General features: G+C 41.7%; 1 protein-coding gene across 4 annotated transcripts in view; it reads left to right on the top strand.

Annotated features, from left to right (window-relative positions):
- The window catches only part of WNK1 (WNK lysine deficient protein kinase 1), a 99,969-nt gene that overhangs the window by 62,673 nt on the left and 25,209 nt on the right, over window positions 1–12,087 (top strand). For 2 of the 4 annotated variants that reach the window (XM_057390069.1, XM_057390068.1), the window contains exons 9-15: window positions 4,538–4,609; window positions 5,239–5,388; window positions 6,428–6,901; window positions 7,930–8,211; window positions 8,897–8,988; window positions 9,548–9,710; window positions 10,039–10,155. In XM_057390069.1, coding sequence (XP_057246052.1) covers window positions 4,538–4,609; window positions 5,239–5,388; window positions 6,428–6,901; window positions 7,930–8,211; window positions 8,897–8,988; window positions 9,548–9,710; window positions 10,039–10,155 — 1,350 coding nt within the window. Of the gene's footprint in view, window positions 1–882; window positions 2,113–4,537; window positions 4,610–5,238; window positions 5,389–6,427; window positions 6,902–7,929; window positions 8,212–8,896; window positions 8,989–9,547; window positions 9,711–10,038; window positions 10,156–12,087 lie in introns of all 4 variants that reach the window. The other 2 variants (XM_057390071.1, XM_057390070.1) reach the window with 2 other exon arrangements.

Here is a 12,087-nt window from a genome sequence, read left to right as displayed (position 1 = left end):
AAGGGAATACATTGTCTCTGGGCATACTGCAGGCAGAGATGCAAAGATGCAAAATTACTAAATTGATATTCATACATAGGACTTTCTTCAGTGAAATATTCCCTACAACTCTTAAATAAAATGAGCCTCATCTGAAATAGTACATCAGATGGAGTGGAATTGCCTGAGGACTGCTTGAACCTATGAATATTTCCAGGCAAGAGTTAAGTTTGTTTCACTGAGTACTAATTTTCTGTGTGAAAAGGTATGATCAAAAATGATTAAATGGCATCAAGAGAGATGATCAACTTGGGCAGAACCCAGAGGTTCTTCAATTTTATCATAGGGTTGTTTTCATYGGTGGGCTAGAAGGGGTAAATTTTGTCTTATTAAATGTTTCTTTTTTGCTTTTTGGATAGCATACAGGACACCAGCACTGTTGTTTTTGTATTGGAAAAGATTTAATGTCCTTTTATTTTTAAAATGCAAATTAGAGGCTCTGCATTGTTGCTGCCATCAAGTTCTGTATTTCATATTCCACATATGGCAGTGACCTCAGGGGTTTGATTGGATTTCAAGCACTGATCACAATGRATAGGCCATGACAATAAGTCTCATTCCATTGTCAGGAGCCAAATTGGTTTCTTCTTGTGAACTGTTGGAATTGAACTGGAAAAGCAGCTCTAACACCAGCAAATGTTCCCATTTGTAGCTATGCCTGCCATGGATGTATTTAATGGATATTTACAACTCACCTAAATTTCCTAAGTACTGTATGTTTTTGACCATGAATTGAGTATGAATTCTATAAAGTTACCTCACAGAACTGCCTAGTGAACTGTGCATGTTGATGTGCTTTCACTTTTAATGTATGAATTACCTGTCTTGTTCATGTCAATACAGCCTCAGCATCCTCGTGGGGGAACACCACCGTTCCCAGATTCACAGATATTTTTCCCAACCGTTCATGAACGGCCGGTGTCTTTCTCACCACCACCTGTCTGCCCTCCGAAGGTGGCAATTGCTCAGCGGCGCAAGAGCACTTCATTTTTGGAAGCCCATACTTGCCACTTCCAGCCATTGCTGAAGACTGGCCACAGTTTAGTTCCACCTGGTGGTAGTCCCACTAATTGGACTCCAGAGGCATTTGTTATGCTGGGCACAGCAGCTCAGAGAGTCGCTGGGGAGCCTCTGCATGTGCAAGTTAATCCYGTGTTTGAGCAAGCTCCTGTGCACAATGACTATAGATCTGGACCAACACCTCCAGAGGATGCTCACTACAGAATGCATCCAGAAGCTGTGTATTTGGTGGGCATGCACTATCCATCACAGGTATCGGAGCAGTATGATCAAGTAGCTTATAACTCTCACGTGACTGAACAGCATTTGAAGCAGGTCTCTRAGTCAAACCATGGGCAAGGTGGTCCTCCACAAAGCTCTGTGTTCGACTTTCAATCGGGGCAAACATACCTGGCAAGACACGTTCAGAACCTGAGGCTGGATTCTGGGATGGGTCCCCTTTCTCCATTATCCAGTGTTTCAGCTCCTCTGAGTGCAGACCCAGCTCAGATGATGTTCCACCAGGTATTTGTTCCGCACTCTGCCCCGGCTGTGCTCTCTCACAGCGGTGATGGCAGAGCGAGCTGTGTCTTTGAGTTCCATGTGCACACCCAGAGCTCTGCTGCGGCAGAAGGGGCAGCTTTACCCCCGCGGGTCTACAGAAGTCGCCGGGGCTCTATGGAGACCAGCCAAGAGGAGTCCAGCCAAGGCGTAGGGTCGCATGGTCGGCTTCAGCCTGTGACAGAGGAGCAGTGTAACTATCTTGGTGCTGGGTTAGCGGGTCCCAGAGGGGGCTCAGCCAGGCACAGCTGGCCAGAAGGAAGCCCAGAATACTCCAGTGATTCCTCACAGCTGACTTCCTCTGACACTGGTGATTTCCAGTCTCCTCCCCCTACAGGGGGATCATCTTCTGCTTTTGGCTCAGACTTCTCATTGCCCATTGTTCAGCTGCCTCAGAAGGTGTTGCAAGAGTCGCAGCTCTTCATCTGCTTCCCCCAGGGAGCCTCAACTCAGCAGGCCTTGTCCACCTCGCTTTCATCAGGACCACCTGCATCCTATCCTCAGGTTACAGGAGCAAACCCTTCCAGAATTTCACTGCTTTTTATGAGTGATACCTGGCACTAAAAGGGAAACCTTGCTTTTAGATCTGCTCCATGTGGTTCTTAGAATTAGCWTTCATGGGGGTGTCTTTCCACCAAGTCTATGCTAGGATCTCTTTAACCTGACCAGGTTGCAATGAAGTAATGAGGCATTAGCAACCGTTTGGTCTGTGTTCAGATTTGGCTGAAATATTGGTAGGGCTTTTGTGTTAAAGATAAAAAAATGGTCAGTGTTCCTCCTGGTACTAGTTGTTCTTTTGATGAAAGAAAGCTGGAGTACCAAATTGGCTTTTAAACAGTGGTTTTAATGAAATCTGTCTTCTGCATGGTTGGAATCAGCAGTGATAGTAAAACTTGCTTTGTGTTTCTGTTGCTGCTCTAGCCATTTTAATGAGATTGTGTTATTTGAAGTTGAACTTTCATACAAATGMTGTTTCATTAGACAACAAGGTTATTTTGGTGACTGTTCAAAATTTGAGAGCTTTTAGTAGACTTGGGGAAAGAAAGTGGGAAGAGAGGAATTGGAAGGAGCTRTGTTATGTACGTGTACATGGATTTGGAAATGTATTTGTTGAAGTATTTGAAGAAGCTAAACAGGCTGATTAGTTAATTAATGGCACAAACAACTGTTGCTAATTGGTATTGCCAGCGTATAAGCCTTATGTGGTGTCCTGTTAAATAGCAAAATGTGAGGCATGAAGCTTAGTTTGGAGATGTGTTTTATCAGCATGTGTGGTATTTGCATTTGCAATGGTCACTTTTCTGTACACTGTGACTGTGAGGTGTGTGTCTATATACATTGTGTCTGCGCTCCTAGTCTGAAAAGTCTCGTAACTTTCCGTGAAAAGAGAGGATTTACTTCAAGTAGACTTCTCTCTTACCACTTTTGTCCTTGGAATTAGGGGCTTTGACATTTTAGTTACTGGAGTTTTAGCGGCTTTGGGATTGGTGTGAAGGAGAATAATTTTGCTTTCTGTGTTAAGATCAAGAACTAAGTATTTAGGGCTTTTCTGTAAGGGGTAATAAAGGTGTTTAGTAAAGCTGGAACAGCTTAGTAATTGCTGTGATGTAGAATTTGTGTAATKWRTCTCCTACTCAAGAACTTTGAAAAYTACGTGGAGATTTTTTTTCCTCCSTAAACCTTTGTTAAGCTCAGGAGGTGAATTCTGATGGATGCAGAATACATCTGGAAAACAAAATAAGAGATTTTTTTTTTGCAGAGTGTAAGTTCTGGGATCCTTTATCTAATTCATTAGAAGATTAGAATTTGAAACCCTGAGTCGATGTGAACAGACGTTATAGCAGTGGGTTGTAGCACATGTTTAGATCCTGGCCAATAAGGGCCTCAGGCTTCTAGTACAGCAAGGAAAAAAATGGTTCTCTTCATTGGCAGTCTGCTTTCCCCAAAGTTTCCATAATTAGAAAAGTATGTAATTTTAACAGACTTGTTCCTAATGAGCTTCTGCGAGCTGAATGATCAYAGCATTAAGGAATTTTAGTAGATATTTCTGATATGATACATATGCACCAGATATGCTTCTTACAAAGGCAGTTCACCCAAGTGGTGCATGCTCAGGGAACTCATCTGGAGGTCTTTGTCTAGTTCTCTCCCAGGAGCTGATTAAAGAAATACAGTTGTCACRAAAATAATAATGCAGATCCTGGGATCTGATAAAATTTCAGCCACAAAAATAATAATGAAAGTCCATTCCATTTTCCTATGCATCTTCCACATTCATTTGTATGCCACTCATCCATTTTTTTCGTTGCTTACTCAAAAATTCTGTCTTAGCTAGAATGTGAACCCCCATATTCCTCCATATTTGATTCTTGGTAGCCCTTGAATGGTAGTGACTCTGGAAATTATTATTAGCCTGTGTTTTGACATGTGTCTCAGAGGAAACTCATGACATGTATGTGCACTGGGTATCTGTAATTGGTCTACAATTGTGTATATGTGTGCTTGGTTTTTTTTATGGATAGTTTTATTTCCGTATAGCCTCCTTTTATTGTCCCACCTGACTGTGTTTAGAACACGTGTAAAGGTAAAACTTAATGCATCTATTTCCAGTTACCATACCAAGGCATCCTGCTCTTAAAGCATCACCAGTGGAAGAAGAAGCTGGTAGGCTGATCTGTCTTGTRTTGAAGGGCATGTGGGTTGCAGAGTCTTTCTGTATTGGTTAATTTGGAAGACTTCAAATGAAGTTCAGAACTCCTCCAGATGGCTGTGCTTTGTTCTGGTTGTTGTAGTGGGATTTGGCCAGATGGATTGCTTGTCGAAAAGGACAGCTAGAAACCTATTCCAACCAGATCATTCCAGGCAGAAATGATTTTAACTGCTTGCAGCAGAAACCATACCGTTTTCCTCAGCTGATTCTCTCTTTTTTTCCCTCCAGACCCAGGTGCAAGGACAGCCAGCTTCAAGCAATGCATCGATGCCATCCCAGCCTCCTCAACACACTCAGCAGGTAAGACCACAGTTCCTAAATGCAGGATTAAAGTACTCACAGTCTGGGATTTTAATGACTGTTTTAAGAGTTGTTGACTGTCTCTGTCACCATTGACCCACAGTTTTGCAGCAGAAGAGTCCTCTGGTTCTCACCCAGTCTAACATGCTATGAGATATGCATTGATATTCTGAAATTTATTTTAAAAATTGCATTAATGCTTCTTTTCCCATGCCTGTCTTCCCCAACTTCCACTTGAGTTTGCCAAGTGGTCCCATTCAAGGGGAGACATGTCAGGATTCGCAGATTAGACTGTTTGCACAGGCAGACTTCATTCTCATGATTTCTTCTAACTGGAAATATGATCTTCTGCAACATTCTCTTCTCTTAACTGCCTTGTTAACTTCCTTTATAGAATCTTCATTCTTGGTTTCACAGGTGAAAGAATTCTTTTGCAAGGTTTGGTGCCAATAGTGGGGCTGTGTTAGTAATTCTAGGAAGTAATTGCTAAAGCTTAACTGACTTGGCATATCTGAAGAACCAGTGATATCACTTATGATAGAGTGAAAAGTCGATTTTAAGTAGGATATGCTTTAAAAAACATCTCTTGGGGGGGGATTTACAGCTTCTGTCTCTTTTTCCTACTGCAGAGTGCACAGCAGCCAGCCTCTTCCCAACAGCCTGGACAATACCAGATGCAGCAGCCCTCAGTTTCTGCCAGCACCACTCCTGCACAAACTGTCTCTCAAACTCAAACCTCACAGATTATGCCAATGCCTCAAGCAGCAGCTGGGACACAGGTAAACAAAATTCTTTCTAGCAGGATTTTTTTTCTTCTTCAGAGCTGGTACATTCAATATGCTGCTGTTTTCACTTTTGTCATCTTTTCTAATGGTTCCAAAGCATTCATCCAAACCAGAATATTCTTAGTGTACTGCAACTGTCAATTTGACTGGAAAATGTGTCAGAAACACTTTCACACGTGGCAGTTGTGAGTAATTTGAGGAAAGGATAGCACTTCCATGCACAGACTTCTTCAAATGGTCGAAATTATCAGGAAGGTATTGATGGATGGTGCATTGTGAACGGATTTTCAGGAACTTGTCATTTCTTTGTTTCCCATATGCTGTGTCTCTTCTGCACCATTACATATCTAAAACATATTCACTTACTTAGGTAGTGAACTATAGGGCTCCTTTCTTCATTCTGTCATCTTTCTTACTCAGCTCTTCTCCTTTACTTCCTGATCAAGAAGCTTCTGTTACTGAATACTGCTTCATTTTGGCTCATATCTCTGTTCAATGTGTGAGCCGCAATTTTATTTTTAAAGTTATTGTTTTGTTGCTTGTTCATCTAAACTGCCTTTCCAGTTGCATTGTTTGCTGGCTTTAATTGACATATCCCCTGCCATTCTCCAAATGCTGGCACAGTGGATTTTGATTCTCCTTTGCTTTAGTCCCCATACTCAAAGCTGACAGATTTAAGATTTGCACTTCTTTGCTGTAAGAAGGCAGGCTTGGGTCTGGGGACAGAGTTCAGGGGAATTTGATTCTGTTTATGCACAAATCAGTGCTTCAGGGTATTCAGATGTTGCTCTTTTACCCTCTGTGGKTGTCTGTTTCAAGAGCCTGTTGAGTTCTTCAAGGGAAATGTTGCAAAGTGAGGGCTGTTTGGAACTCCAGCCAGCTTCCCAGCCACTCTGCCAACTGTGCTCGCCAGCCACTTTAACAGAGTGCTGTAACTTGAATAATGCTTTCTTTGACTAATGTGTAAAACTCTGCTTTCTGCAACCCTGCTTTAAAAAAAAAAAATCTATCTCTATTTTCTTTACCTCCCCAGCTTCCTGTTTCCCAACCAGTGCCGATCATCCAAGGCGAGCCKCAATTACCTGTTGCAGCATCTTCTCTCCCTCAGCCTTCAGTTGCCCAATCAGTCCCCATTGGCTCTCATTTCCTACCTATGGGACAGGCCTTGCCAACTTCYGTGGTCCCCCAGTTCCCAGTGTCTCAGTTGCCTGTGGCAGTTCCTCATGTGACAGTGGCTCAGCCAGGTTTCCAGTCGCTGCCCATTTCAATGGCAGCTGGCATCACTCAGCCGCTGCTCACRCTGGCAACGTCTGCTGCGGCAACTGCTGTTCCTGTAGGATCAACCGTTGTCCCTAGCCAGCTTCCCACACTGATGCAGCCTGTGGCTCAGCTGCCCAGCCAGGTTCTCCCGCAGCTCCTGCAGCCGGCTGTCCAGTCCGTGGGATTGCCAGTCAGCATTGGACAAGCTGCTGAAGCTTCACTTCCTGCTGGAGATGCTCTTTACCAGGTATTGTTGCAAGCCAGCAGACCTCTTCTCCACATCTTTGCCTGTTCCTCTAAGGTACCAGATCTGAGCCATGTGCCCTGGCCAGCTTACTTCTCATATGAGAGCCATTAAGCCACTAAGATAAATTCTGTTTTGTGGTAAAGAACCATTTTAAGGAGGAGAGAAGAAAAAAAAGTCCTTGGACAACCATATGTTTTGAATTTTTCATATTTGGCACCGGAATTTTATATAAAATGACAGAATCGTAGTGCAGGGCTTTGTTTAACCACTGTGTGAAAGAGAACAGCTATATATTCAAGAGATCTGTCAGCTTGGGGAAAAATAAAATAAGAAATTTTRACTTCAAAAATAGGAGATATGTGTTGGAAAGAAAATCAACGGCAGCATATTCAACAATATCAGTATTACATTCCAAGTCTGGGAAGGGGTGGGACAGGGAATTCATAGAAATCAGGCAGCATGGATCTTGGATGTGACGTAAGTACCTGATGCTGGTTGTGAGCTGCTAGACTGGTGGGCACAGACTGCTTCAGCTACTTTGTGTGGTCACTCGCTGTCAAAGTGGCAACCTGAGTAATGATAMAACTGTTCCTTGTTTCTGGGTCAGCTCATTACAAGAGGACAGGAAGAACRCAAGAGTGGTTTTGCTATTTAATCTCAAGAACCAGCAGCAGTTTTGTAATATCTGAGCCGTAGTTGTTCAGCCTGCAATTTCTGCAAGYTCATTTCTAATCTCAAACTTTAAAATCTTAAGCTCTATAGGCAGCTGCGAGAGTTGGGAGATGAAGATTGTTTTGCTTAGACTTGGAATTATGAGTGGGAATTTGCTTGTTCATGTATGATGACTTGCATGCTGGCTGCATGAGCAGTGTGCTCCACTTCTTTGGGAAGATTTTGGGAGTKCTTGAACAAGTACAGAAGGCTGGAACATGCCCCTGGGAACTGATACTTTTTTTTTTAATTACTGTCTTGTTTTCTGATTGCCTCTGACATTCACTGACTTGACTCCCTCATTTCTGTTATTATAGGGCTTCCCATCTCGGATGACACCGCAATACCCAGGGGACTCGAACGTTGCACCTTCCTCTGCCGTGGCCTCTGCCAGCATTCCCTCTGCTGTGCTGTCCCCACCCTTGCCCACAGACACAATGGCCCAGTCAGGCTATATTGCTTCTGTTGTGCAGCCATATGGGGAACAGAATGTTTTAGTTTCCATGGGCAGCCTGGGAGGACAGGTTCAGGTGCCCCAGCCTCCTGTGAGTTTAGCACAACAGGCCTCATCTGCCTCCTCCCAGCAGGCAGTTGTGGAGGTAAATATATGGAATGTAATTGAAGGATAGATTTTGGATGTTTGACTCATGCAACAGTGTCTCTCTGTGGGGAACTAATCCCTTTTGTGCTTGTCTTCAGTTGGAAGTTAATATTTCAAATTACCTTTTTCTTACAGCAGAATGTCATGCCAATGTGGGGACCTTGTTGCCACTGGTTGTTCTGTTGGGAAGTGAGTGTGCATCCTGCAGGCAAAAAGCAGTAAAACACTTCACTTCTCGCTAGTTCTGTAGAACATTTTTGCCGTGTCAAAGACAAGCTGCAATCGATAGCCTTTGACAATGTCTCATGATGCCTATTCCCTGCAGTGTTGTTCTTGCAGGGAGAGTTTGAATTGTCTTTGTGTTCTGCATTGGCTTGCATTTTGCACATTCTGTTAGTAAGAYTGTGACTGCATGGCAAGCTGTAGTGACATGTGGCAGTAGAAAGGACATGTGGCTGGTTTCCTCTCCTCACTCCTCCTCAGATGACATTTTGCTTCACTGCAGTTTGCTCTAGGGTATTTTGTAAACTAAGGCTGTCTAGATGCCAGCTGTTTAAACTCAGAAAAAGGCAGAGCTTTCAGCTTTACACCTGATTTGGGAGGAAACTCTGAAGACTACTGGGTTGCTTGAAGTGGAACTGTATTTTTTGGGGGGGTTCTTGATTGTAGGTTTCTATCCATAGGGTACTCAGGGAGTCTCACAGACTGCTTCTTCAGAGACTCTTCCAGCAACACAGCCTGCTCAGTCTACCCCTTTGGCTTCTTCTATGGATAGGTGAGTATTCCTTCTTTTCTCCAAACTGAATTTCAATGTCCTGGGTTTGATTACACATATGGGTGATCTTTAGATACATTTTTTCACCAGGGATATTTTTTTTTTCACTGGGGGTGCTCTTGAGGATGTGACGAACTAAACTTCCTAGATGAAAARTAGGGTCATGAAGGGTGGAGTAGGTTGTGATTTATGGAGGGGTATAGAGGGAATAGATAAGGTTGTGTATAGTGATTAACTTCTAGTACTTTTTTATTTGTCATGTCAAATGGATCATAAGTGACAGTTTTTTGTCCTTTTGGCATTTAAACAGAATTCAGACTCCAAATAGCTTGAAAACGTAAGATAGATTTGTACAACCTAGCTTGCAAGAGGTGTGGCAACATAATCACACTGAGAATTTCAGTGCAAGCAGCCCGAAGTATTGACAGGACTTTTCCTYTACTCTGCAATTAACACACATTGCCACTTCCCAGAACAGAGTATCATCTGATAGGTTAAAGAGTATTGTTGCAGTTATGGAATGCGTGGATACTAATGTGAAATTGCCTTTTGTTTTTAGTGCACATTCTGATGTTGCTTCGGGATTGAGTGATGGCAATGAGAATGTTCCAACTTCTAGTGGAAGGCACGAAGGGAGGACAACGAAGCGTCACATGCGGAGGTCGGTCCGCAGTCGCTCTCGCCATGAGAAGACTTCTAGGCCAAAACTGAGAATTTTAAATGTGAGTATTTCTTATTTTATGACCAGATCAATGGTAATGATGCATTTTTGAGCCTCTACAAGCATTCCAGATATCATCTATTAAGAGCCTTTTGGAGCATTAGATAYGGCAAAATTGGCTTGCTTAGCTACTGATGGTTCCACAGACTATTCCAGAATATTTGAAGTATCCTCAGACTAAAATCATTCTCTATGTGGCATCATTTATTAAACTGGAAAGACAGAACATGTTTGTATTATACCAGTACTGTTGGTTTGTCTCAGTGAACTTTAAAGGAAGYCTTAGATTCTTGTGCTTTTGTTTTGAAGTATTATTTTCTTTGCTTTAGGTTTCAAACAAAGGTGATCGGGTAGTGGAATGCCAGCTAGAGACACACAATCGAAAAATGGTTACTTTCAAATTTGATTTGGATGGTGATAACCCTGAGGAAATAGCTTCAATTATGGTAAGATATATTTTAAAGATGAAAAATTCAATCCATTCGTTTATATTTTCTTGTTTACATTTCAGAATGCTCTTCCATGWAGCATGGTGTTTGTTCACCTTGTTGGTACACAACCACAATTAGAAATTTGTCGCAGAGTGGTTTAGCAGTCTGACARTGTTGCATGCACAATTCACAGGAAAATTTGTGTCAATTTTTACCTTAGAACTGAGGTCTTCGTCAAGCAAAACCACTTCTGGTTGTTTTTTTGTTTTGTGGCTTTTTTTCAGTCTAGCATTTTTAAAACTGCAAGCAGCCTTCTGTAAGTGACAGGTTAAAAAGCTCTGTTTGCTTTTCTAAGAGCAGACATTGCTCTTCTTATTCTTCAAGTGTTTTGCCATTGTTGTCAGTTGAAATGGGAAGATTCTGCCCTTAAAGTAAGGAAAAGGGGAATTGCATTTTGGTTTCTGAAAGTAGATAGTGACTGATGCTGCTTTTTACTTTATCAAAAGAAAAAAAACTTATCCATTCAATGTATGATGGTCAGGCCTTGGAAAGAGTTTGCCCTGTAGAGATGCATTTCAGAGTACTGAGTAGCATAGAATAGAACCTCCCTTTGATTTTTTTAAATTTAAACTTCTAGTTTTGGTCTGGTACAGTCTAAGTGAACATGAGATTCTTTCAGTGTTACTGAAGTGAGGGAGTATGACAAAACACAGCATATTTTGCCAGTTTCTTGGGCACCTGTGCAGTGCTTATCTTTTGGTTAGAGAGATGGCAGAATCTGAGTTGGTGTGTGCTGSATTTATACCTGTCAAAAGGAACCAAAACAGATATGGGAGAAATTATTTCTGCCACTCGTGGCTTTCTGAGAAAGAGAGAAGCTGRTTCTTGGCTAAGTACATCTATTGGCACAGTAAACAAGTCAGTAACATAAAGTCACATGCTAGAAAATATGAAAAGAGTACACAGWTGCCTTTCTTCACTTTATACCTGAAGTGACCCTATGGAGAAATAAACAAATATGTTTGATTTATAAAAACTRAACAAACAAAATGAAAACTAACACACAAACACTCTCCAAGCAACAAAACCTAAAAATRTTTGAAGATGAGTAGAAGCAAAATAAGTGAACTTCACATCCAAAATGCAGTCACACAGTTTAAAGTGTGCAACCTAATTTAAGCATCTCAATCTGGGACATTRTGCTCACTGGTTCCTTGTTGAATATTGCACAAGCTTTTGAGTGCAAGACTTTGTTGTTTCCTTTTAATCATTACACTGTTAGGCATACCCTATATAGGTGTCTGTCATTCCYAAACTTAAAATTCTGAAGGTTTTTTTAACTAGTAAAGTATTCTGCATTGCAAAGGCTGATATAAGCACATCGTTCTTGACTTACCTTTTCTTGAACCAACATCCCAGCAATTTAATGTAAAAGCAGTGTCTCAAGCCTTACCTCTAAGGCACTTTCTCTCTCTTTTCCAGCAGAGAATCTGACTGGCAGCTTTATTCTGTTTCATACTGTCTCTGCAAGTTTTGCCATGCATAATTTCAGGAGACAGAATAYTCTCATGGATCAGGCCAAATCAAAAATTCCTTTTTAACTATCAACTACACTTGTTKAAACTAGTTTTGTCCAACATAAGGAAGAGAAGGTATTTTCATGGTGCAGTACAATTTGACAGGCTGAGCAATCTTTGTCTCTCTGTATTTGGAACATAATTAATACTGGCTTTCCTGTACTTCAGCCAGACTTTAAATCAGTGATGTGCAACCTCTGTAGAGGAGGAGTTTTGTATGGCATGGAAAGAGAGGCACAGAACACATCTTGGAATACAGAATYTTCAGTTTCTTTTATATTATAGTTCTCTTTAAATGTCTCTTAATGCACATTGCATTCATTAGACAGGAGGAATTGCAGTAAGGTAAGGCTGCTAATTTTAAATTTCC

Source organism: Malurus melanocephalus, unplaced genomic scaffold (genome assembly GCF_030028575.1).
Source record: "Malurus melanocephalus ecotype Western Australia unplaced genomic scaffold, MMel_1.1 scaffold_22, whole genome shotgun sequence".
NCBI classification, from domain to species: domain Eukaryota; kingdom Metazoa; phylum Chordata; class Aves; order Passeriformes; family Maluridae; genus Malurus; species Malurus melanocephalus.
Note: the sequence above shows the minus strand (reverse complement) of the source record. Positions and strands in the feature narration are given on the sequence as shown.